Source organism: Aristolochia californica, unplaced genomic scaffold (genome assembly GCF_029961685.1).
Source record: "Aristolochia californica isolate CCGP_79_NKW_82.1479 unplaced genomic scaffold, dmAriCali1.0.hap1 SCAF_4, whole genome shotgun sequence".
NCBI lineage: Eukaryota > Viridiplantae > Streptophyta > Magnoliopsida > Piperales > Aristolochiaceae > Aristolochia > Aristolochia californica.
The window spans coordinates 44,854,830-44,878,668 of record NW_027182103.1 but is presented as its reverse complement, the minus strand read 5'-3'; the positions used below and the strand labels follow the sequence as shown (position 1 = coordinate 44,878,668).

General features: G+C 39.6%; 4 protein-coding genes across 11 annotated transcripts; 1 reads left to right on the top strand and 3 right to left on the bottom strand.

The window, feature by feature from the left end:
• Positions 1–173: 173 nt before the first annotated feature.
• LOC137962089 (AT-hook motif nuclear-localized protein 16-like) lies at positions 174–1,066 on the bottom strand. The gene has a single exon (XM_068808800.1). It carries the CDS (start codon positions 1,064–1,066, stop codon positions 305–307), a length of 762 nt encoding a protein of 253 aa, XP_068664901.1. The 3' UTR covers positions 174–304.
• A 287-nt stretch (positions 1,067–1,353) lies between these two features.
• LOC137962736 (GBF-interacting protein 1-like) lies at positions 1,354–9,890 on the bottom strand. 3 transcript variants are annotated; one of them, XM_068809775.1, is made up of 10 exons: positions 9,471–9,890; positions 8,507–8,550; positions 8,196–8,289; positions 7,953–8,079; positions 5,830–6,371; positions 5,268–5,613; positions 4,931–5,180; positions 2,727–2,891; positions 2,138–2,614; positions 1,354–2,040 (listed from the first exon to the last, which is right to left on the bottom strand). In XM_068809775.1, the coding sequence occupies exons 1-10, from the start codon at positions 9,652–9,654 to the stop codon at positions 1,765–1,767; spliced, it is 2,505 nt and encodes an 834-aa protein (XP_068665876.1). In that variant the 5' UTR covers positions 9,655–9,890; the 3' UTR covers positions 1,354–1,764. The 3 variants fall into 3 exon arrangements, with proteins under 3 accessions (XP_068665876.1, XP_068665877.1, XP_068665875.1); XM_068809776.1 differs by having other exon boundaries at positions 4,931–5,183; positions 8,202–8,289; XM_068809774.1 differs by having other exon boundaries at positions 4,931–5,183; positions 9,471–9,889.
• A 2,054-nt stretch (positions 9,891–11,944) lies between these two features.
• LOC137961847 (protein FAR-RED IMPAIRED RESPONSE 1-like) lies at positions 11,945–16,349 on the bottom strand. Of its 4 annotated transcripts, none has more exons than XM_068808448.1 (5): positions 16,131–16,349; positions 13,330–15,548; positions 13,182–13,249; positions 12,921–13,106; positions 12,605–12,621 (listed from the first exon to the last, which is right to left on the bottom strand). In XM_068808448.1, the coding sequence occupies exons 2-4, from the start codon at positions 15,524–15,526 to the stop codon at positions 13,038–13,040; spliced, it is 2,334 nt and encodes a 777-aa protein (XP_068664549.1). In that variant the 5' UTR covers positions 15,527–15,548; positions 16,131–16,349; the 3' UTR covers positions 12,605–12,621; positions 12,921–13,037. The 4 variants fall into 4 exon arrangements, with proteins under 4 accessions (XP_068664551.1, XP_068664549.1, XP_068664550.1 ...); XM_068808449.1 differs by having other exon boundaries at positions 12,921–13,100; XM_068808450.1 differs by lacking the exon at positions 13,182–13,249 and having other exon boundaries at positions 11,945–12,621; positions 12,921–12,994.
• Positions 16,350–20,479: 4,130 nt separating this feature from the next.
• Positions 20,480–23,494, top strand: LOC137961849 (probable methyltransferase At1g29790). 3 transcript variants are annotated; one of them, XM_068808452.1, is made up of 3 exons: positions 20,480–21,808; positions 21,900–23,020; positions 23,118–23,494. In XM_068808452.1, the coding sequence occupies exon 2, from the start codon at positions 21,988–21,990 to the stop codon at positions 22,990–22,992; it is 1,005 nt and encodes a 334-aa protein (XP_068664553.1). In that variant the 5' UTR covers positions 20,480–21,808; positions 21,900–21,987; the 3' UTR covers positions 22,993–23,020; positions 23,118–23,494. The 3 variants fall into 3 exon arrangements, with proteins under 3 accessions (XP_068664553.1, XP_068664554.1, XP_068664552.1); XM_068808453.1 differs by having other exon boundaries at positions 23,097–23,494; XM_068808451.1 differs by having other exon boundaries at positions 21,900–23,494.
• The last annotated feature ends 345 nt before the right edge of the window (positions 23,495–23,839 follow it).

Genomic DNA, 23,839 nt, shown 5'->3' with positions numbered 1-23,839 from the left:
TTTCTCATCTAAAACTGAGACAAACATCTCACCCATCTGCTAAACGGTCTAATTTGTTATTATTTCTGGTATTTTTATCTTACGTTGAGACAAACCGGATGGGAAATAGGTTTGATAGGGAAGATAAAGGAAAAGAGCGCTGGCTTTCAACAGGATTAGGATTATCTGACTCGAATGCCATTCATTGCCGCCATTGTTGTATATTAATATCAGAGCAGAAATTAGCCAGGAGAAAGCCATTACATAAAGAAATAAAAAAACGAAAAGATCTCATACTATGGAAAGCGCGCAGGCTGTCACAGACTTAGTTCTTTGTAAGTTGACGGCCTGGAGGCCAGCAGTAGAGCTCTGGCAGCAACGCGCCATTGGGAATGAAACTGGAGGGCACGGCGAACAAGTTGGACAGTTCCTGATGGTGTGGGTGATGATTCTTGTGATGCTGGTTCCGGGCAGCGATCTCCTCCTCCTCCTCCATGGGAAGACGGTCGAAGGTTGCGTTAGCAAACGACGTAGCCATGATCACTACGGGCCCTGCTGCGATGAGAGCACCAACAACACCTCCTCCCACTACTTGTCCCTGCGCCCCCGCCAAGTACACGGTGAGGCCCGTCGCCCCTGGCGGAGCAGGCGGAGGCAAGAAAGAACCCAGCAGAGAGAGTATTTCGTATCGTCCATGAAGAGTTACAATGGCACCAGCAGTAGCAGATTGGCGCAGTGTGACATTCATCACACTGCCAGCCCCGCTGAGTATGCAGACCCCGCGCTGTTTCCTCCTAGCAAAGTTAGCTATGCTCTCACCCACGTCGCAGCCAGAGCTGATTTCCATGGCATGAGCTCGCAGGGCGTTGGCACTGTCACGGGTGATGATGATCGGTGGCTTGGGCTTGTTCTTGGAGCCTGCTGGCCTACCACGCGGCCGCCTGAGAGTCTTAATTGAGCTCCCGGCAGGAGCTACAGCTACTAGGTTGGGAACTATCAGTGCTCGGCCATCAAGACCACCCTTGTCGTTGCAGTCTCCGAGGCACTCGGACCCAACAGAAGGCACTCCTAGATCCACACCTGCCATTCACGCATTCCCTTTTGGTTTTCACTGGGGGGATTAAGTAGGAGAATTTTGTGTACTAAATTATGCCGAAAAGCTCAAAAGAATGATTGGGTATTAGGAGGTGGTTAAGTAAAACCAACCTTTCAATCATATGGTTAAATAGTCCCTGAAATACCAAATTCTCAACAAACTCTTCGACCATGTTATTTGTCTTTCTCAACAGCGCCGATGCATTAGTAGCAAATTTTGAGCACAATACCATCCGATTAAGCAATTGGGTAAGGATCATAGATGAGTACAGGGGGATGGAACTCCAAATAAAACACCCTTTCATTTGATCAATTTAGAGGCTGTTTGAGTAACAGCATAAAAAAAGGTTAACACAATAGAATTTGGAGCCCTGATGGGACTACTGGGGAACTATTATGGTTAGACGAGTTAGATTTCACTGTTACAAGAAGCAATCCAAGCACAGGTTTTTCTCACACTAAGAAAGAAAATAAAATTAGCTACGTGGGTTGTTAAAACACCAAAGACTAGAATACAACCTCATAAGGCACAGGGCAGAAGCCACTGAAGTCGTCTTACAGTATGTACAGTTGATCACACACAAAACTGTCCGCTTTATGCCTAGATCAAACTGTAACAAATATGCTTTTAACCGGCTCCACTCTCCATTCTGTCTCCACCCTGAAAAACCCCAGAGATACAGTAACAGATTAGTAGCTGTGTTGCCAGATCTGGTGGGACTGCTGAGATGGACCCTGTGAAGTGCTCAAGGTACTGTCACTTTGCGTCTGCTGATGTTCTTGTGAAGCCCCAGCCTGGGAATGGTAGAAATTTGGATACCCAAGAGTGCCATAAGGTGATGGCTGCTGACCTTGCCTAAACCCACTAGGCTGATTCTGCCCTTGAAAGCTGTAAAATGTGCTACCAGGAAGAGTCGACATGGTTCTTGAACCAGGTCCAGGGACCCACATTGCAGATCCCTCATTCTGATAAACAGAAAAATCAAACAGCTTTAGACATTCAAGCAAAAGCTCTATGAGCAGCTATAATATCAAACAACGTAGATCAGCTACCTAATACTACCTGCTGAAGTGGTACATAATGGTTGCTGTCCTTATATTGGGAGCTTATAAGATCTTCGTACCCAATTGTGCTTGCTGGACTTGAAGTAGGGTTCAGATTGAAGTTCTGAGAGATGTTGGTAGAACTTCCAAAACCTCCCCCATACCCAGACGCAATAGCTGCAGACTGGGGAAGGCTGCTTACAGAAACACTGTTTTTATATTGAGGGACAGAGTACTTGATGCCAGGAGCACTGTGTACTGCTGCGGGAGATTGATGGAAGGCACTGTTACCAGCTGCAGCATATGGTAGATATGTGTAGCTCTGTGGAAGGAATGGGTAGCCAATCATGTTTGCAAAATGGCCTAAAGGAAGAGTGGGTTGAGAGTAGGGGTGAAGAGGTAGATGTTGAGGAAGCGCAGGGCCTGTGGCAATATTAGTGCTGGGCAATGACTGAGGGGTTGGCTGAGGTGAGGAGAAAATGCTTGGCTTTACACCCTGTACGTGTAGCAACAATGTGAGAAAAATAACCAAATTTAAAAGATGAGACTTCCACCATGGTTGCATGTGTGTAACAGTCAACTATATCCCATGTCACTCAGCTGCTTACCTCTGGCATGGACAATGTGGGGCCACTAATGGAAGACATGGAAGTGCTGTATTTTGTAGGCATTGATTGTGTTGCAAGGAATGGTGAGTACGGAAGATCAGATTCTCGTGCTGGCTGTACTGTTGAAGCCAATAGGTTACTTGGTAGAGCATTCGTATAAGGTTGCTGAACATCATGAGGTGTAGTCAGAATATTACAGCTCTCACCAATAACAAAAAGCAAACAATGTAATAACCAATAAAGGACTTTGACAACATCAGGACATATTAAAAGAATCACTGAACAACCAAGGATTTAGGCATAGTGCCTTAAAGACAAATTACATTTGAAAATAGTTCCACTAAAACTGTACCAAAGTGGAAAAGAATAAAAAATATTTATCTACAAGAAGCTTAAACAGTCTAAGCAAACTAAGAAATGATATTCAGTGGTTATACAACTAATAAGTCACTCAATTGTCGTGAGTGTTAACATGGCTAATGGTCTTCTTTTCAAAAGAAAACTGAAACACATTTACTTGTAATTCTGTACTATGTCAGACGGTGGTGGTTATGCAATGCATCCACTAAACAAGAAATGCACATTCCTCATCAGATAGCATGTATATAACATACAGCACGGCTTAAATCATATAAAACATGGCTCAAGGAAATATACTTCCCTTTCCCCAAAATAATACACATGGATGGCTGCTGGAGTAGATAACATTGATCATGGCTAAACAAATCCAATGATGTAGATCTAGTAATGAATTGGTACATCCAAATTAATTATAAAGATAAAGAGGGAAAGGAGGCTGGCAGTTTGGAGGCATCTAACTTCTTTTTTGCTCCTTAATCTTTACAAGATTGCCACTTCATTATATTTATAAAAAATGTAATCCTTTGGATTTTATCATTCATTTTCTATTAAAAAAATCTGAAATAGACATCAATCATATAGATATAGGATTAGATAGAAAATGATGAATAGGAAGAAATTGGGTTTAAGTTATTCAACTAAGAAAACAGGTGCACCAGCCTTGGACTTAAGTCCATCAGTCCTTCCTGATATAATATGTCATGGAAACCAGGATCGTTCGATTATAACAAAGAATTCTAATATTAATATTAGAAAAATAATAGGACTCAGTCAGTTTTCACTTTTACCAAGTCCGAAGAGTAATTAGCCACTGGGTAAGATTTTCCAAAAAGAAGATGAGATAAGAGAATGAATTTAGAAAGTTTAATTTTACATGAAAGACCAGCATACCCTACTCAGTCAGATAGTTGAAAAATTAAAGAACAACTTGTATATATTTCTGAGAAAACAGCCTCTAAATGTCTTTAACAAATTTCAAAATTTGTCTCAGTCAGAAGCAAAACCACAGACTATGAAATAAAAAAAATCCAGATCAATTTGTATTAGTTAGTTCAAATCGAAACCATTTGTGTTCCGGATCAAGTATGTGTTGACATTATCTACGTAGACTGCAAAGAGAGGAGCAACTTGGGAATAGCACATTTATGCAAATTCACTAGCATGAAAGACCAAAACAAGCACAAAAATAAACATCCTTTTTAAAAAAAAAAAACTAAATATTGTTGATGTTGGAAAATCAACAGAGGGGGTATTTTGGTCATTTTTCCTCAGCGGGTGTTACAGATTTCCATGTCATCTTACATGTTTTGTTATATCCATAGACTGAATTTCATGCAATTTGAATGTGTAGATTGGCAGATGTAAGGAGTTAAGTCGTTTTAAGTGTACAAGGGGCATTTTTGTAAATGTGGTAATCATGCTTATTAAATAGAGAAGGGGGTCGAGCACGACAACCAATGATACTCAGTTTTTGAGTTCTCTAATATCCTCTCTCCCTCTCTTCTCAATTTCACTCTCTTTTCTCTTCAATCTTTACTTCTTTTCAGTTGAAATTTCTTTTTTCTTAAAAAAAGACTAGAAATTACCAGCTAAGGAAGATTTGAGTTCTTTTTAGAGAAAAGCTTGAACACTCCTTCCATGTCATCAAAAAACGTAAAGTATTTGTTCCAAAATGAATAAATGCAATTGCTAAACAAATTTAGTTAATAAAGGAGTGTACTACCCGATGCAGGAAAAGAGCAGTTACAATATGTTAGGATTGTCTTATTTGATAATGTATCCATTCTGCGCTCATGAGACAAATAAATACGAAAAGGCACTGCAGAGCAAGAATACTACATTACCATTACACTGGAAAATGGAGCAAGATTCTGCATCTGGGAATTTGATTGAGCAAAGGAGTAAGCTGCAGCATTTGCTTGTGCAGCATTTTCAAATCCATATCCAGGCATGGATGTAGGGAAAGAATATTGATGTCCATGAGCTGGTTCAGGGGCAGAATTATGTTGTACAATTTCAGGTTGTGAAGATGAAGGACTATCAGCATTCTCATTAGAGACAGATCTCAGATGATCATTTCCATAGTACTCATTACTTCTGTCAAGATCCAATATTACATGGTCACGACAAATTCACTAGTACAATATAAGAATCCCAAGAAACAGAGAACTTGAACCATACCTGACATCTTGGTGTTCAATGGAAGTTGTTTCAGCAGCCAACTTCGATTCCTCCAATTCATTCTTCATTGACTTGGGAGGGAAGGGTCCAGAAAATGTCACATTCACACCAGAACCAAAGCTACCAAAACTCAGATGTGAGAAATCAGCAGATGGGACTTGAAGATGATTCGGGATAATTACTGCTGGGTTGTCCTCTGCAGCTGATGGTGATGGTCCTATGTCTTCATTCTGTAAACTTAATTGCTGCAAGCTTGAAGCGGTTGATGATACTGCTATGCTGGCATCTTCAACTGTAGAGGGCACAGGATAGTCTGAAGTGGATATATGTGAGCTTCCTCTATTACCTGGAACAGTGAACAAATTTTCAATACAAGAGAATGGTTATAGGTCATTTGAGGAGGAGGCCAATCAACACAATTCATTTTACCAGTAAATTACCTCCAAGAAGCTAAACTGGCATTAAAAAATGCAGCCAAGACTAAATATGTTCGAACATTTTGAACCTTAAGACAAGCACCAATAATAAAGGATGAGAATAACAATTAAGCCTTGGAGACTACCTTCCTCAAACCTCAGTCCCTGGGAATGATAAGAATCTTCTGTTTGTATTTGTCTCTCTGAAGCTGAAACCCCAGCCAGATTTTCAACAGTGACACTTCCATCTGATTTGTGTACCTCATTAGATTGTGAATTTAGACCAAAGTTACTATTCTCTAGCAGGTCAGATGTAGACGATGGATCTGCATAAGCAGCAGACACATTGGAAGGGTCTCCAACTGATTTTCCAGTGGCAGCAACCACTGGCTCATGACTAACATCTGGCACCTCTGAAGCATGGCGCTGAGATAAACTAAGATCCGGATATGATTCCAATGGAAGAGGTGCAGAGACTGAAGGACGGTTAACATTTTGCTGCAGTGGGTTAGAAAATGGCATGCTGGCAGGTTTGCCTTGGGGCTTACCCCTCTTCACAATGTCAGCCATTGAAACCTGACCTGGGACTGCAATCCAAGCAGGCTGATATCCAGATGAGGGTTGAGAGGGCAAAGGTGGCATGTCTGTGCTTAAAACCAGCCCTGTGCTTTCAATGGGAAGGGAATCGCTGTGAAAATTGTTAATGAGGTATCATGCATCAGTACATCAATTTAGAAGAAAAAAATCACAGCATAAATTTTTGCTAACCAAAAAGGAAATGATAACTTATGGAAAGCAATTTTCTTTCTTTCTGTTGTGCTATACAACAGCACATAACCAATTCAACAATTTTTTTTTTTTTTTGAAATAGTAAATGAGCTACATAGCATATAAACAAGGAAACACCGAACATTACAAAGTTTTGAGCAGTCAAAAAGGCATAAAATCACAGGCATGGTTTGGAAGCCTCTTTTTTCTAGTAATAAGTCCATAGACGGATTTCAAGCAGAAAATTTTATAAATTAAACAGAAATACAAGAGAGGTTGAACAATTGACTGGAGCATTGAGAACGCACAGCATTTAGACTACATTAACCAAATCTTATCTGTTTAATTACTGAATCACTTTCCAGCGGTACATTCCAGGATGCTTTATATAACGAGGATCCGATTCTATGTAATGTTTTGAGAAGGATTTGCCATTTTTTAATACAATACTACCTGGAGAAGGAGTCAAAATTAGAGTAAACCATTATGGTTCAACCAAGGGACATGAAATTTATAGACTTCAAAATAACATTTCAAACAATTAGGTGCCCTCTTGAAACTTCCCTTTCATGGGGTCACTAACAGTTAGAGAAATCTCAAGAGACTGATTTTTTCCAAGAAGTGGATCCGTATTTTAAGGTAAGGAATGATAAATATGAAAGAAGAGCTTATGTTCATAGACACAGTGAAAATTGTTTAAGTGATCCTTTGGCAGTGATGGATCATAGTATTCTTTTTTCCAAAATGAAACCTAAACAAATAAAGGGACAATCCTTTTATAATAGGACTATCTAAAGGGCCTGGAGTGCAAAAAGAAAAGGATCTGTTTTGACATGATATACATGCCTGCACTGCCACTTGCTAGATAAATGTGAAACAGTGTGATTATAATTCCACAAATTTATGTAGAAATGACATATTAATGTATAGGAAGGATGTTCTACCATTGGATGTATGAAGGAAGGATTTACCACCATTACATGGAAAAAGTCAAGGTACCATGGAATTCTACTGGGAGGAGAATGACATTGACTATGCCTGCAATCTTGATGAATAGACAAGAAGACCGTAAAAAGCAGAGAGGTAGAAACAGGACTGCATGGGAACTGTAGTTCCCCAATTTTTGCTTCAAGAGATTAAAGCCTCCAATCAGGAATTCTCTCTAATAAAATTTAATAATATATTCTATTTATATGTACCCATCAATAACTAAGTTAAGACAAGGGTTTGATGACCAAACTAACAGTTAATAAAAATAGCATTGTCACATAAAACCAGGAGAATCACATAGCCAAATAAGCACCATGTATAAGTTGGAAGTAGGTTTAGTTGTAACATATACTTTTAATACCATTTAAATGGAGCTAAGTAACAATTTGATTGTCATAAAACAAAACAAAACCTTGACAGTGAAAGAAATTTTGATAGTGGAATTACAACCATAACTGTAAACATCTAATGGAAGTTACTATCTCCAATGCAAACTTGACAGGGGACAAACCTAATGGAAATAGGTCTTCTGTTTGCAGCAGCACTCCCAGCTACAGCAGAGGCAGTTGGTGCAGAACTGTGAAATACCCCTCCATTTTCTTTCTTGAATGCACTTCTATTACGCAAACCTCCAGAATCTGAAAAAGTATACAATCACAGGAAAGCTTAATACAAGCATAACCAAAGAAATTCAAATTCAGGAACATGAGACAGTAGCCCATGCACATAGCATTGGAGGCAAAATGGGTGGCACCACTACGTCCAGAATTGCGATCAGCACCACTTCTTCCTCCACGATTTGATGAGCTACTAACTACTCGAGACTTGACCTCTGAGCTATCTTTGTTCTGAACCAATAATAGAATTATAGTTGAACATAAGAATTTGGAAAACAATATACTGGCTAAGTAGTAAAGTAAGAAATAAGAATGTCTCTCAAGTTTGGCTAATCAGCTTTTTGAATTCTGGAAACATAAAAAATCTACCAGGAATAACATAAAGGATGCTTTGTTTTAATCAGCACTTACAATTTCAGAAAACATAAACATTAAGAAAAGCACTTACCTCTTTTTTCTTTTCCCGCTTGCTCTTCACCTCATGGAAAGGGTCTACAGGCAGACAACGGAATGAGGAAACAAATTTAATAGAACTAGTCTGCTGCTACGGAAAGTGTCAATCTTTCATTTGAATCAATGAAAATAAGATAGCATACAAGTACAAGAAAAACAAAAAAAGGAGCATGACTGACACAGTGAGAAAAGGATAACGTGTTAAAATCTGTCTACTCAGCAGAGATGGTCTTATGGACTGCAAAGAACACTTTTACCAACAATGACCAAAAGTTGGCGCTAACATAAAGATCAAACAGAAAGGAAAGATATACTAATAAGAGTGATGAATCGGATTAGAAAGAAAAGCTAGCCAGTTTACTAAAAAGTGTGTAAATTTTTTGCTGGAACAGTACGATTACATAGAATCGGTGGGCGTGTGCCAATTTCCCCACACTAGCAAAATTACAAACATCGTTAGAACGAAAAGAATTTCCATCGCACTTGAAGTTCTCCCAACTGTACAGATCTGACTCGTGAAAATCAGAAATAACTTGACAACGGGCACTAAGACAAAAGATACAAAAAAAAAAAAAAAGACTGGACAAGATGAAGACCACGAAAAAAACTAAAACTTCATAAACGAAAGAAAAGAATGTTTCTTTATAAAAAATCCCACCCATACGGAGCAAAGGTAGAGTGGATTTTTTTCAACCAATAACCAAAGGAACCGCTAAAGAGAACCGAACTTTTTCAACCACGCCCAAATAACGAACAACCAACTAGCAAGCGAAGGCGATGAATAAAAAACACTCATTTCAACAGTCATCCAAGGTTCCCAGAAATTAAACGAAAATCTGGAGAAAACAAAAAAAAAAGGTAGCAACATTTAGAGCAACCAGAGAGAAGATCGGGAGCAGAAAAACTAAATCCCAAAAAAGAAGAGAAAGGAAAAACAACAAACATGAGTCACTACACACCTTGAGAGAGGAGTCTACTGACAGTATCGTTAGGGTCCATGTTGCATTCTTTAAGCATGGCGTAGATCTCATGGTCCGGACAATTTACAATTTCTTTCAAGCTATCTACCATCTTCTTGAATGCCGCTGGAATCGGCGGGGTACCATTGGCCCTCACCCTGCTGCTGCTCCGTAAGTTACTCATGCTCTCCGTCTTCTCCTTCTAGACCCACTTGAAAAGACAAAAACCGCCGTTCCCCCTCCTTGTTCAGCTTCCTCCACCTAATCTCTAGCCCGCTTCCTTGCTTCTTCGATAGTGTTGACACTGAGAAGAAGATATCTCATCAAACTTGTGCTACAAAAAGCCCTCTTTCGCTCTCTTTCAGTTTCTCTTTCCGCTAAATATATATTATAGACTTTTCAGGATAGGAAATGAATCCACTTCCACTGATAAGGCAACTCCTCTCTAGTTTGTGTTTTTTGCAGGTAATAGCAATTAAAAGTGTTATGATTTTATCGGCTAATGTGCTTTTCAATTTTGAAATAAAGTGCCCTAAAGGAGAGAACCCAACCCGAAAATCGAACTCGCTGCTCTGGCTGACTCACAACCAGGTCCAAATATAGCTTGATGGATGAGTGTAGTTGTGTTTCGGCCGTTTCGGGCTCCATTAATAACCTCATTAACTAATTATTTAAGCGATTATAATAATTAAATCAGCAAGGGCCGGGCCATGGATCTGACGGTGAGAGGAGAGTCGCCGGAAGATAGAGGACGCTCGTTTGGTGGGAATCCGTTATGCACATTCGATCGTGGCGACTGTTTGCCGGAGTAGTGTCGAAGCGAGTGGATCTGTGGGAGCTCGGGTTACAGATGTGAAGGAGAGAGCGAGAGTCGGTCTGCACACCACAGTCCTCACTGGATCGCATATCGATCGAAGATCGGATTGGAGAGATTTATCCGAATGACCATGGTACACGACATGATCTTAATCTCATGGCCATGACAGTCAGACTGCTCCTTCTACTAGAGAATCATGGACGATTACGACCGAATGCTGCGAACAATTGGGCGGGCCATGATGAGACGAAAGTTGAGAATGATTCATTCAAACAAAGAGTTCTATTTCTGCTGGCTTCCGATCGTCCTAGATCTAGACGATGACCTACACAGCTCGTCGATGTACACGGATTAAAAGTCCAAAAAATCATCGTCTTGTTTGCACACCAGTAGCTACGATTGGGAGGTCCACAAGAATCCGCACCAGCCAAGATCTTGAAGCTGCTCTGAGCCCAAATTCAGGACAGTTATCTAGAGTGTGCAGAGTGGACACGTCGGTGCAGTTTGTCGCAGCTGAAATAGACAGATACCGGACGGATGCGTGAACTTGGAAAACATGCTGAGTGAAGTAATCGGTAAACCTCGACGAGGACAGAGTTAAGAGCGATTCGAATTTGGATACCTTTCTGCGGTTTCGCACAAAATGAAGTAATGAACTGCAAACTGACTAACAAAGACAGATAATAGGATTATTGCTACAAAAACGCTGCGAATTGCGATGAGTGAACAGTTGCTGCAACTGTTTAAAACGATACGTTAATGCATGCCGGTCATATTGATTAATAATTATTTTTTTAAATTGATAATGAAAGGATTTAAATGGGCAAGAATAATTTTTCATTAATACACTAATTTTATTTTTTTATTAAAAAAGAAGGTAGTAAAATATGTACTAGCAATTGAGAATTTTAAAAGCTAAATTATTATTTATAAAATATTGTATTAAATTAAATAATATATTAAAAAGATAATGTAAGGTATTAATTACATTTTTTTTAAAAATAATTAATAATCAAAATTTATATTTTTATTATATTAAAGTAAAGGTAATGAAATAACTTAAATCAATTTTGAAACCAGAAAGTAATGGTTTTAAATAACCAGAAATTAATGTTTTTAAAATATTTTTAATTATAAATAACTTAAATCAATTTTGAAAAGAAAATGAGAGAAAAAAGGTAAGCAGATGTGATTTTCAATAATGTAGTTGGTGACACGTTATTTCGCACTTACGGGTGTTGATGTGGCATGATAACATGCTACCACGTAAGCGGTCAAAGTTTATATGTGACCTACTGTATACATAAAAGTTTATATGTGACCTACTGTATACATATATAGTGGATCAAAGTTAAGTATTCATAATATTAAGTTGAAAAATTAGTTGTTTATGTTATTATTAAAAAAAAGGGGGCAATCTTGATGGTTCCAAAATTTCGTAGGCCCTCTCTCGCCTTCCTGCGTTCTGGTCCTGGTTGCTGGATTTGAACAGCAAGGCCTAAGTAACTACTTACTACACACTCTCTGTTCAAGTCCGAAGGCTCTTAATCTTATCACAAATTTCTACCAATGGCCTAAAGCAGTCGTGAGTTTCGGGACCCGCCTGAGAAACTGAGACACGCCTTCTCTATAAACGGTAAAATTACAGAGCTTTAGTTCAAAGGGGGATTTATTACCTCTCAGAGCATATTTTGATTTCTGTTTCTGTACATTCTTGCCTGGAGCTAGCACGGCCTCTTACTACCCAACGACTAACGTGGCATCCATATGTTTACATTGTGCTTGGAAATGAAAAAAATAAAATAAAAATGTGACCTTGAAGGAGTGCACTAACTTGTTAGAGCCAGGACCATGAATTTTGCCTGCTCACTTTGGATCGAAGAAGTTGCAGACGAATGAAGCAGCTGGAATGCCCTTGAGTCAGTTGCTGCTTGGTGCCAAACTCTCTTTCTCAAAGAGAATTTAAACAGAGAAGCCATGCGATCTTTGCGATCCACTGCTGCTGAAAAACTGCTTATGATTGTTGAGTGCAAGCGCAACTCACCTGTCAACTATTTCCCAGGAGTACAATAAGGGCTGATAGATGGCAAGCATCAAACAACCCTATAAATGTACTGACAGACCAACTGATTGATCATCCAATTGAATGAGAGTGGCAATTCAGAATTGCAACCAGCTTCCAATTCTACAGCCAAGCAAGGTCTTCGAAGTAAAAAAGGACTCATCTTAGATATCAACCATCCAACAATCTTTACGATCTTCAGACAGAGCAGTCCTTAGCCTACATATCCAATGTCAACTTTTATCTCAGAGAGTTGCACCTTAGTCCTAAATCTGCAGCCAATTTTTTTTCAGATAATAAATGGTTTGAACGGCAGTATATAGTAAAAAGACAGTAATAAGGTACAACACAAAAAACTTGTAATGACAGTAAAGAAGCAAAGGGTGGCTGAAGGCAAAGAATATTCTCTGGAAAAAAGGCAAAACAAGGAGCAATAACTTAGTCAAAGGAAAATCTCCTTATAGTCTGAGCTCTTGAGAGTAACTTACGAGCTGCCGCAGAGAAAATATGTAAAACAATAACACTAAATATGATTAATGAACATCAGCTCGCACCACAAGGGTAGAACTACCTTCAGCTATTAGACAGGCTCTCTTGCATGCTGCTGTGATTGGCAAGAACCAGAACTCCAACACCCAATTGGCCCTGCAACAGTTGCAAATAATCTCTAACAAAACGTAAAAATACATCAAACCATAAACTGCAAACTGTCTTGGGTGCCACAATGGTTGGCAATACTTGACAATCCAAACTGCCCCTACAACAAATAGTAACTGTTATAAACTTTATGCAGGAAAGGGTTAAGAAAGTCAACATGAGGGGCTGTGCCAACCATTTGTTGAACCTCTCTTGAAGGCCACGCTGATGGGTAAGGAGTTGTGTTCCCTAATATAATTGCACCTAAGACAAATTTTATAAGATCATATGAATCCAAAGGTCACCTTCAAAAAACGAAACTGAAAAAGTATGACATAACCAACCTCCTTGCACATAGTGACGTTGTGACCATCCTTCTTGTCTTATTTGCCCATATCTTTCTTTTTCGTGCATGCGTTCTTCTCCACTCTGATGACCGATGGTTCTTGGTACCTCTGTCAAATTCTCCATCTGAATTCCTTGATTGACTTTATAGTGACAGTTGCTGGTGAAAGCCCTACTTCGTGACAGTTTTCCTAGAGGATCATTCTCAAGTACAACTTTCTCTAGTGCCTCTTGAAGTGCATGCAATGCAACAATGTAGCTCTCTTTCGATAGTGATCCTTCCTCTGCAAATTTTATAGATCTTTGACAAAGGTCATTAAACCTGTCAACCTTAGATTCAGGACAATCACCTTGCAGTCCAACAATGCCTTGATCCAAGATATGCCTGCTCCGAGCATCCTTTGTCCAACGTTTTAAAATGTAATGAGATGGGACCTCATATATACCAGATGCCACAAGCACTGCCATTGCATGTCTACAGAGATAGCCGTTGAACTCAAAAGAACGGCAAATGCAAGAGACTTTGGTTTCTGAACTATTCCAAGTAACTGTGTAGTCCTTCCTTGTTTCCAAGTCCTTCACTGTATAAGTTGCAGTTGCTCCTTGCTGGGTATTAATAGTATGACATGCAGCAATTCCGGAAACTTCACTTTGTGCTTTCAAGAACATATCTCTAGTATAAATGGAAGCCAATTGTGATTCAAATGGTGATGGAGTCTTCAATAAGGGTTTTGTGTGAAGTGTCTTAAAATCTGCCCGAATCTCTGTCTCCCGTATATCCTGTAAGGCAGTCTCATATTGTTCGAGAAAATCCTTTACAGTAGTTTGTAAGCTTATAAAGTCATCAAAGTATGATTTTACACTTTCACCTCTACGTGAAATAGACATTCCTCCAAAAAAAGTATCCTTCAAGTATGCAAGGACCCATTTTTGACGATTCTCATACAAATTAAGGAACCACTCGTCCATTGTAAGGTCAAACCTCTCAATCAACTTTCCCCATCTCCTTTCAAATTCATCAGTGGTTACAGAGTCATAAACACATTTGTCGAATTTTTCCTTGAATTTCTCCTGAGTTTTACATATGTGTCCCAATCTCACTAGGACATTCTTTTGTATATGCCAGAGACAAAAACGATGACATGTACTTGAAAAAACTTCAACAACTGCTGCTTCTATGGCCATTCCTTGATCAGTAATTATAGCTACTGGAGGCTTCCCAGACATTGCCATGAGCCAAGTCCTAAACACCCAAGTAAAAGAAGATGTTGTCTCATCTGTTATAAGTGCACAACCAAGTAATACTGATTGCCCATGATGATTCAACCCAACAAATGTAGCAAGTGGCATCTGATACTTGTTCCTTAGATACGTTGTGTCAAAAGTCACCACATCACCAAAATGAGTATAGTCCATCCGAGATTTTGCATCAAGCCAAAATACATTTTTAAAACACTGTTCCTGATCCAGTTCCATAGCATAAAAGAAAGTCGGATTTGAAGCCTGCATATGTGTGAACCGTTCATAAATGGCTTGTGCATCTCCAGTTGTGAGGGACATTTGACGATCTTTACAAGTATCATTTTTTCTGTCGTTCTTTTCTGAAGGGCCATCAGCTTTACTTCTAGTAGACTGTTTTCCTAATGCAGAGTCAATCTTATTCAGCCTTACTCTTGAAGCACGACGAATCCGGTTCGTATCATTTGTGCTATTATGCTTGTGGGAACGAAAGCAATGAACATTATCTGGATCAAGCTCATGGTTATGTTCCTTGACAAACTCAAGTATGACCCATTTCCCAGGTTCCATTCTTTTAACTTTCATCATTGCCTTGCAGCCTATCCTCATGACAGGGCGAGGGTTATTTGCTTTTTGATTAGGCCTTCTAAAACCATGTCTTGAACATACATATTGTCCAGCAATGAAAGCCCTATTAGTTCTCGACCGGCGACTAGATTTCCTGCTAATCCCAAATCCCACACGCCTAGCATATTCATTATAGAACACATAAGCAGCCTCCTCAGACTCAAACCTCAAACCTACACAAGGTTCTAAATTTGTTGCATCTCCTTCAATCATAGTAGATTCCCTGAGAGGGGATCCCACTACTACTTCTCCACTACCCAAGCAAGGTTCGAGATCCAATGCTGCAGAACATTCAGTGTTACCAGCATCAACAGGCCTTTGAGATTCCATGCTGCTTGAGTTTTCCTTGCAACTATGACAAGAAGATAGAGAAAGTCGTCTAAATGTTAATCTTCACAAGATACCATATTACATCACTCAAAAAATTGAATTCAAATATAGAAAAGGAACTACTAGATAATAGCCATGAAAGCTTTAGCATTAGTAGTTTGGTTGAACTGGTAAAGGGCAGGCATGCAGCGAAGATAACTATCACTGAGCCAAATCATGTAATGCAAGTTGAATAATCAGTTTGAAAAACAAAACAAGATCCCCGATGAAAAGACCCAGGGACGCAGTGCTACAAGCAGAATAGCAGAAATTGAGGCGCATAAGAAGATGGGGAGATCTTCAAGAAGTCATTTGAACGAAGTAACTGTTTACTGAGAATTTCAGGGAAAGAAACCCATAACAATTCAGGGAGCAACTCCAACTACACTTTGCTTGATCGAACACAAGCATTTAAATCAAAATGAGACATTTTTTTTAAAATGGCAAATTGAAAAAAGAGAAAAATTACTACTCAAATTGTCAAATTACCAGAAAATATCTTTGCTTAATTTCAAAGAATAGATTTATCCGAAATGGCCGAGGAAAAAAAAAAAAAAACTAAAACCTGGAATAGGGTTATAACGGTGGGGCCATGGTTCCCCTCCCTCTGACCTTCTCCCTCCTCACTTTGTCTTCCTAGCTGTCGAGGTCTCGAGGATGCACCAGGTTGCGAGTAACTCTCGTTCGTTTTGCTCGCGCGAGTGGCGATCAAGGTTTTTCTCTGTCGACTCGACGCAGCGAACTTCCAAAATGGAGCTCCCCTCTTTCCTCTCTCCTTGCCCTCGGCGTCTGAGTACCAACTTGCCGTAGAAATGTAGTCAACACGCGAGCAAGAAGACTCATCTGGGCCCGCTTTCAATAATCGCAGTGTGTTTCCACAAAATCCAAGAAACTTCGCAATCTTATGCCACTCTTTGTGGGCCATTTCGCTATGGCCACTGTTACTGGTATCATCTGTGGTCCACATCTAGTCCGTGTAGATCGTGATGAAGGGCCCATTCACCTTTTGTTCGATAACATTGTATTCTGCATAATTAGGAGGCATCGTCGTCGACTAGAAACCGAGCGACGGAGAAGAGGAGGAATGGCATCGGCTGCAGCATCAGGTGGCGCGGTTCCGTTCTGGAGAGCGGCGGGCATGACCTACATATCGTACTCCAATATCTGTGCTTCTCTGGTCCGAAACTGCCTGAAGGAGCCTTTCAAAACAGAAGCCCTAACTCGCGAGAAGGTTCATTTCGCGGTCGCCAAATGGATCAACGGAAAACCCGAGAAACCTAGTATGTCTTTCCCTGCCCTTCCCTTTTCATATTCTTCAATCCGGAAGCTCTTTCTCCTTGTTTCATCTCATAACTTGTTCAATTAAATCTGTGGTTTTTCTTATTTGTTATTTCGTCTGTAGGATTGTCTGTAGGCCGATTATCTGGGCTGATTTTTTTATGTTTAGATGCATTAGCTGACGCGGCGTTTTTGCTCGATTTAACTTTCTAAATTGGAGTGATTCTGGCGCTTTAGCTGTTTTCTGTTGCATTTGACAACGTTGCGGATGGTATCTATGATTTTAGCTTGTATTATGTGAACTAAAGTTAATGATCTACCTTTATGAAGAAGTGAAAATACTTGCTTCCCTGACAATCCGCAAGTTACGTAGCTAGCAATTCGATGGTGTTTAAGTAAATGTTATGTCGGGATCTCGTCATCCATTTGCCTGATGGAATGGATCTCTTTCAGTCAAATGTTGTGAATATTTCTTTTAATATATGTCGATATTGAGTATTATGTAGAGTAAATAATGGAAAACCGGAATCGAGAGAACTATTCATCTATGTTTTCCATCCTCAAGCAACAGAAGCTGGTAAGGGAAGAACTTCTGTGTGTGGTTGAACAGTTGGGTTGGTCTAGAAATAGAACGGAAACTCTGTGAACTTGCAGGTGGCTTATGGGATGTTGACAAGCAAGTATGAAGAGTCTCCATGCCTAGAATGGTTACTGGCAATGGAATGTTCTGTCAATTGTTGAGCTCTAGAACTAAATGATAAGAGTTTATGTGAGTTGTTGTTCTTGCTTGTCATAAGCATTTTAGAGGCGAGAGATGCTAATCCAAGCCTGAGCAAAAAATTGGACTCAATAATGCTTCATTTTGTGCTATTTCAGTTTCTGACTGAACTTGTTAAATTTGCATACTTATCCTCCTTTTATTTTTACTTCTTATTATGGAGTGTGTTAATAACTGTAGAAAATTTAAATTAACTTTACAATACAGGACAGTACTGCCTTAAGGTGCCAACTTATGCACGACTTCACACCAGAGAGCATTCTCTCACTTTTTCGTTTAAGTTTTAGCTTCTACTGTAGAATGTCCAATGTTGATGACTTGATGGCATAGCTGGTTTCTAGAGGTTTTGCACTTGTGTCACTTAAAACAAAAGAAGTGGCAATGTTGCAGGGAGGCAAATCTTTCTTACCTTGTAAAATAGGCAGCCAACCTCAGCAGTTGCAGCTCCCTCCTAATCGGCTATCAATCCCCCCAATTGTGGTTCTGTTTGCATAACTCATGACAGCAAAACTTTCCATTGCCCTTGTTTTATCTCATGTTTCCAAGTCATCATACTCCCTTCTAACAATGTTAAGTAGTGCTAATCTCAATGTCACAAAAGTGTTTAGTGCTAAATTCTATTTCCCCTCTCTTTCTCTTTCTCATCTTGATGTAGAGGCTTTTCATGACCTGCTCTCATCCAAAACCCATTTCTCCATCATTTTTTGTATCTCATCCTACTACCGTCTGTGTTGAGTACTGATGAGATCAATAAAACAAATAAGAAAGAAAATTCTATAATTCACATATGTCTCACTGAAGGGGAAAAAAAGGCACTTGTACTTTTATCTTTTACTTATCACTAAGGTTGTGTTTGGAGCATAGAAAGTGGAGAGAAAAGAGAAGAAAGAGAAAAGGAGGGGAAAGAGAAGAAAAGACAGATGCACTTTTCTCTTGTTTGGATACCCATGAAAATGAGAGAGAAAACGGAAGGGAAACATGGTTTCTCTTGTTTGGATGCATATGAAAAATTGAAAAGAAAAGAAAATTGAGTAATATTTTAAAAATTTTAAAATCAAAATTAAGACCAACAATACTCTTTTATAAATTCACTATAAATGCACCTGCATTTGTTCTAGTTAATTTTTAAAAATTCACAATACAAGAACTAAAATGCCTATAAATATTAAAATAATATTATTAAGTGTTAAAAAGATCGTGGTGGATTTAAACCATCCTCTACAATAAACTTTGAGCACCCTTCCCATTTTGAGGTTATCCATTGAGAAAAATAAAATAGAAATAAGAAAAATCATACAAAGAATAAAAAATTAAAATCCAAACTAAAATTTTTAACATATCTTTCTTATTTGTTAGCTTACGGAGAATTACATCTATCTACCTGACCAAATTTTCAACTGTCTTGCTTTACTTTATGCTTTCACTGCCATTGAAGACCTGAAAATGGCTTGGCATAACTTTGTCAAACCATGGTATTACATGGTAGTGTTGAAGATTAAATAAAAAATAAAAAATCTAATCCAAGCTTGATACAAACTTTACTATAATGACATTCCAGAGTATATTGGATTGTTTCTTGGAAATGGAACATTACCATGTACCATAATACAAGTAAAGGCCAAATAAATACCATCTAAACACAACAAAATGATAATGCATCTATTAAGTTTGATATAGCTGGTGATCGAAAAGCAATTAACCTGTGATTTTTCGAAGATTAGGTGCACTACAATTGGATTTCTGATCCTTGGGAGTTCCACCTCCACTGCTATTAAAGACTTCATTACAAGCAACTACAAGCAATCAAATGAATCAAATTCCTTCAAGGAGAGAAAACATCACGACTTGTGTTTCTTTCTTATTTTCTTTTCTCTCAATGATTCTCTACTGCTAAACAATAGAGTGATATTCTCTTTCCTTTTCTTTTCTTTTTTAATTTTCTGTGGCTGCCAAACACGCCTTAAAAAGGATACCTCTCTCAGACATGTAGATGCACCGAGGTAGGGAAGGTGGACCTGCAAACAGAATGCCTATCATCTGGTAACCATGAAAAAAGACCAAAGTTTTACCCACAAAGCTCGTGGGCAACTTGTGCACTAAGCAGTAGGGATTGATAAGACACCTCTTTTGTCATTTAAAAGGATCAGTAGAGCACCTATTTTAGCAGCACAAACCAATACATAGCTGTACTGCCTCTTGCATGCCTTCCTTTTTCAATTGCTAGAATTATTTTTTATTTAGCAGAGATTCAAGCTCTGAAGAAGCATAATGCGTTGTTCATGTTTTTATTAGTTTAATGCCATTCTCATATGTTTTATTGACATGGTAAGAAAATTTGTCTTGAAATCACCTTAAGCTGATTGTGTCTGCATTTTTGTTATCCTTGTGAAAGCTGTTGTTGAGTATTGAATTTTTCTTTTTTTAAAAAGTTTTTTAGAAATTTATTTTTGAAGTTTTTGATCTCTTTCTGGGCCTTTGAAGATCTAACTTGACCTGCACCAGTTATCCATCTGAAAGGGACCACTTGTAATGATCTCATCTTGCAATTTCCTGATGACTGGAGACTTTCAGTTCGATTAACTGATGGCCAGCAATAAATGAATTGTTAACTAATATTTTTGTGAAGTTGTTGGTCTCTTTTTAAGAGTTGGTTCATTTTAGTTATATTGCGAAGTGCTTAACTGGTTGGTTATAGTTTTTGGTTCCTTTCAGTGTGACTTCTTTACTTCCTTCCTAGTAATTGTTATTTGAACCTGATATTCCATGTTGTTCTGTGCGTGGTTACATAGAATATTGAATGTGTTATCTATTTTTTCTTTGTCAGCTGTGCGCACAGATTCACCCGATGCTGACTAGTTGAAGTTGCGGAGCGTAGAGTGTAGAGTGAGAGCATGTATGGCTCTTGAGCTTTTGATATTTAGTTGTTTTGTTGTTGCCTTCATTTCGGAAAAAAATAGCAAGAGCTTGCTTAAAATTTGCATCTGCTAAATAAAGATAATCAGTTGGTATGATACTGAATTAACTTGCTGCTTGAATGGAGATGTAAGTGACCTTGACAACCAGTGAGGTGTGTGTTCATTTATCTAGACGAACGGCTATAGAACATTTTTGCTTTCATATTATCCCAGCGTCGAGGGTTTTTACTTTCAGTTGCTCTGAACTTCTCTGTAGGCTTTAAGTACGCGACTTACTGATTTCTTTCATATGTTTTCTAATTATTAAAATGTTCATTTACCATATGATAAAACATTTGATCTGGTGGTATAAATGAAGTTGGCAGTACGAGAATCGGATGGAGCTGCGTGTCCGTTCCATATTAACAAAACGACAAGGAGACATCCATCCTATTGAATGCTTTCCCCATGAAGGGTAAATTACTGCAGTGCAGCATCCTCGTTGTTGTTTTCTGTACGAGTTCTTTCTGACACGGTAATTTCAGTACTACTTTGATAATATCTAAGAGATGGTTCAACCATATAAGATATTGCCACACTAACCATCTTGGTGCAGAGATTATGGATACTGTCAATACTGAAGTGAGGAGTTTTCCAAAATATTAGCTTCTATCTATTAAACTTAAGGGTGAATTCGTTTACAATTAATGGTTCAACAGATGTAAGTGGAGAGGATTTGCTTAGAATATGTTCTTTACTGGAAGGTAAGAGGATATTTGCTTATCTTTTGCTATTTGTAGGATAAACATATTAAGTAGGACTATTGGTGGCAAAATGCAGCTGAAAATTAGCTTAAATGTCTGCTTCGAATTTTCTACTGTGGAGACAGAGAGTATAGTGATTAGATGTATACCAGTTACGAAATTCTAGAAAAAGCAATGAGATTCAGACATTTTCATTTAGCAAAATTACTATCATGAGGAATTTGGGCTCCATTGTTTATCTTCTTAAGGTAAATTTGTTCCCGTTATGTGGCTGGTGGAGGAAACAATTTGCTTGCCGGAACAAGAATTTAGTGGACGTTTACTGTTCCAGGAGACAGGAGAGTAGGTGGGCGGCCACAGATGGGATGCATGTGACGACGAGTCAGACGCGAAAAGGCCGAGATGACTACAGCGAAACATGAGTCAAATCATCTTACGTGAATCGAGGAACTCTTCTTACGAATCCGGATAATATTTGGGTTAAAAAGTAAGGAGGTAACGACAGCGAAGCGCTTAGAAAAAGATGAATGTAAGCCTGCTCTCATCGCTCCATACATATCTTTGTTCTTTTTCTTTTCCAATTCTCACATTTATTATTTCCACTTGCTTACTGTAATTAGTGTGCCTAGTGGCCTTCCAACTCCGAGCACTCAGCAGAAGGAACCAGTTCAGTCTCTCGAGCCCGCAAGCGGAGCAGAGAGGGAGGAGATGGGTTTTGGCATGGGTTTGAACCTCGTTCTGCTGCTGGCCATGGTGGCCACAAACATCCTCGCCCTCTACCATCTCTCTTCCTTCCAGCAACTAGGATCCCCTCCTCCTCCGCCCGTCCCTGACCACCTAGTCCACCAGCTCTCCACGATCAGAGCTACCATCAACCACCTCACCCTCCTCCGATCCACCTCCGCCAACATCCCTTCTCACAATCGCCCCGTCCCGCCGGACCTGCTGCTTTACTCCCGTCTCTCCCCTGTCGCCTCCGCGTGCCGCCACCATCCTGACCTTCTCCACCGCTACATGAACTACACACCCTTCGCTCTCTGCCCTTCCGATGCTACCCTTTCTGAGACACTTATCCTCATGGGCTGCCACCCGTTGCCCCGCCGCCGCTGCTTTTCTCCTTCCCCATCTTGTAAATCGCTATCTTGCCTCGGGTTCGACCCCAAATCTGAGCCCTCCAATTTCCTCTCCCCCAAATCTAGTCTCGATCTCTCCATCCCCCAATTGTTCCAGCTTGCGAGCAATGTTTCCTCCCCTGTTCGTCTCGCTCTGGATGTCGGCGCCGGTACGGGGACACTGGCCGCGAAGATGAAACCTTTTAATGTTACCGTGGCTTCCACGACGATGAACGTGGGGAAAAAGTACAACGAGGTGATCGCGATGAGGGGGCTGTTGCCGCTACACGTCCCTCTACAGCAGCGGTTCCCCATGTTCGATGGTGTCGTGGATCTGGTGAGATGCAGCCACGCGGTGAACCGATGGATTCCGACGAGTTCTCTGGAATTCTTGCTCTACGACGTGGATAGGGTGTTGAGGGGCGGTGGGTTTCTGTGGCTGGACCATTTTTTCTGCAAGCCCGCGGATCTGGAGAAGGTCTATACCCCAATGTTTGGGAAATTGGGGTACAAGGTATTGAAATGGGCAACAGGTAACAAAACGGATTCCAAGGTCGGCGAGGTCTATCTTACTGCGCTAATGCAGAAACCCATGAAATAGGGAAAACGAGAGCTCAGCTAGCAAGCAGGTAACGCCGTCTAACTTGTCTAATTATTCCTAAGCTCTGTCCTTTCACTGCAAACTGCTAGAACTTTGGCCAACAGGGATGTGTGTTCAATTTCCAGCCGTGAGCAGAGAAAACGCAGGAGTGTTTCCCGCTGAAGGCATTAAGAACATGAATGTTGGTTCCGGAAATTTCGAGGAGCATTTCGTGGGAAAAACATAAATTATGAGCGAATGATGGATTGAGCCGCTGATGCTCGTGGTTTCTTTTTTTTCTTTTGCTTTTCTGCAAATTGGAACATGGAAGTCTTGGGATCTGGTGGGAGGGCCATGTGTTATCTGCACTCACAAATTTTCATTGGAATTATGATGACGTTCTCTACCCTTTGAAATTCGTTATAGAAGAGTCTATCTTTCAAACTGTAATATTTTTCTTCCTCATTTGAGAATAATCCAAAACAAATTGCAGTGTGAAGGTCTTTCGGCCGTTTACTAACCAGGATGAACAGTTCAAGCATCTGATATCGCAGATAATACGTTTTTCATTTATTTTTTAAAGCAAGCAAAGACTGCTACTTCTATAGGAGAATTTGGAATAAAAAGGGTTTAAAACACGAAAAAATGAACTGAAACCTTGCATTGGCATTGGGGCTAGACCGGAATCTCATGTGTATTCGAATCTCTGTAACCATTGAAATAATCTACGTCGCTCAGCTTTTCCAGTCTTGAATCTACGTCGCTCTGTTTAATGCTCCCACGTCTCACAAGGTGCATTTCGGAGCGTCGTCCCTGTTAATAGTACCTTAAAAAAAATGCAATTTCTGCATGAGGGCACGCTTGCAAT

Coding starts and splice junctions, on each gene's coding strand:
- LOC137962089 (XM_068808800.1), bottom strand. CDS start 1,066: ATGGCAGGTGTGGATCTAGGAGTGCCTTCTGTTGGGTCCGAGTGCCTC.
- LOC137962736 (XM_068809774.1), bottom strand. CDS start 9,654: ATGAGTAACTTACGGAGCAGCAGCAGGGTGAGGGCCAATGGTACCCCG. Junction 2,892..4,930: donor CTCCATTTTCCAGTGTAATG/GTAATGTAGTAT, acceptor CATGATGTTCAG/CAACCTTATACGAATGCTCT. Junction 2,615..2,726: donor CCACATTGTCCATGCCAGAG/GTAAGCAGCTGA, acceptor CTACACGTACAG/GGTGTAAAGCCAAGCATTTT.
- LOC137961847 (XM_068808447.1), bottom strand. CDS start 15,526: ATGGAATCTCAAAGGCCTGTTGATGCTGGTAACACTGAATGTTCTGCA. Junction 13,250..13,329: donor ACGTCACTATGTGCAAGGAG/GTTGGTTATGTC, acceptor AATTTGTCTTAG/GTGCAATTATATTAGGGAAC.
- LOC137961849 (XM_068808452.1), top strand. CDS start 21,988: ATGGGTTTTGGCATGGGTTTGAACCTCGTTCTGCTGCTGGCCATGGTG.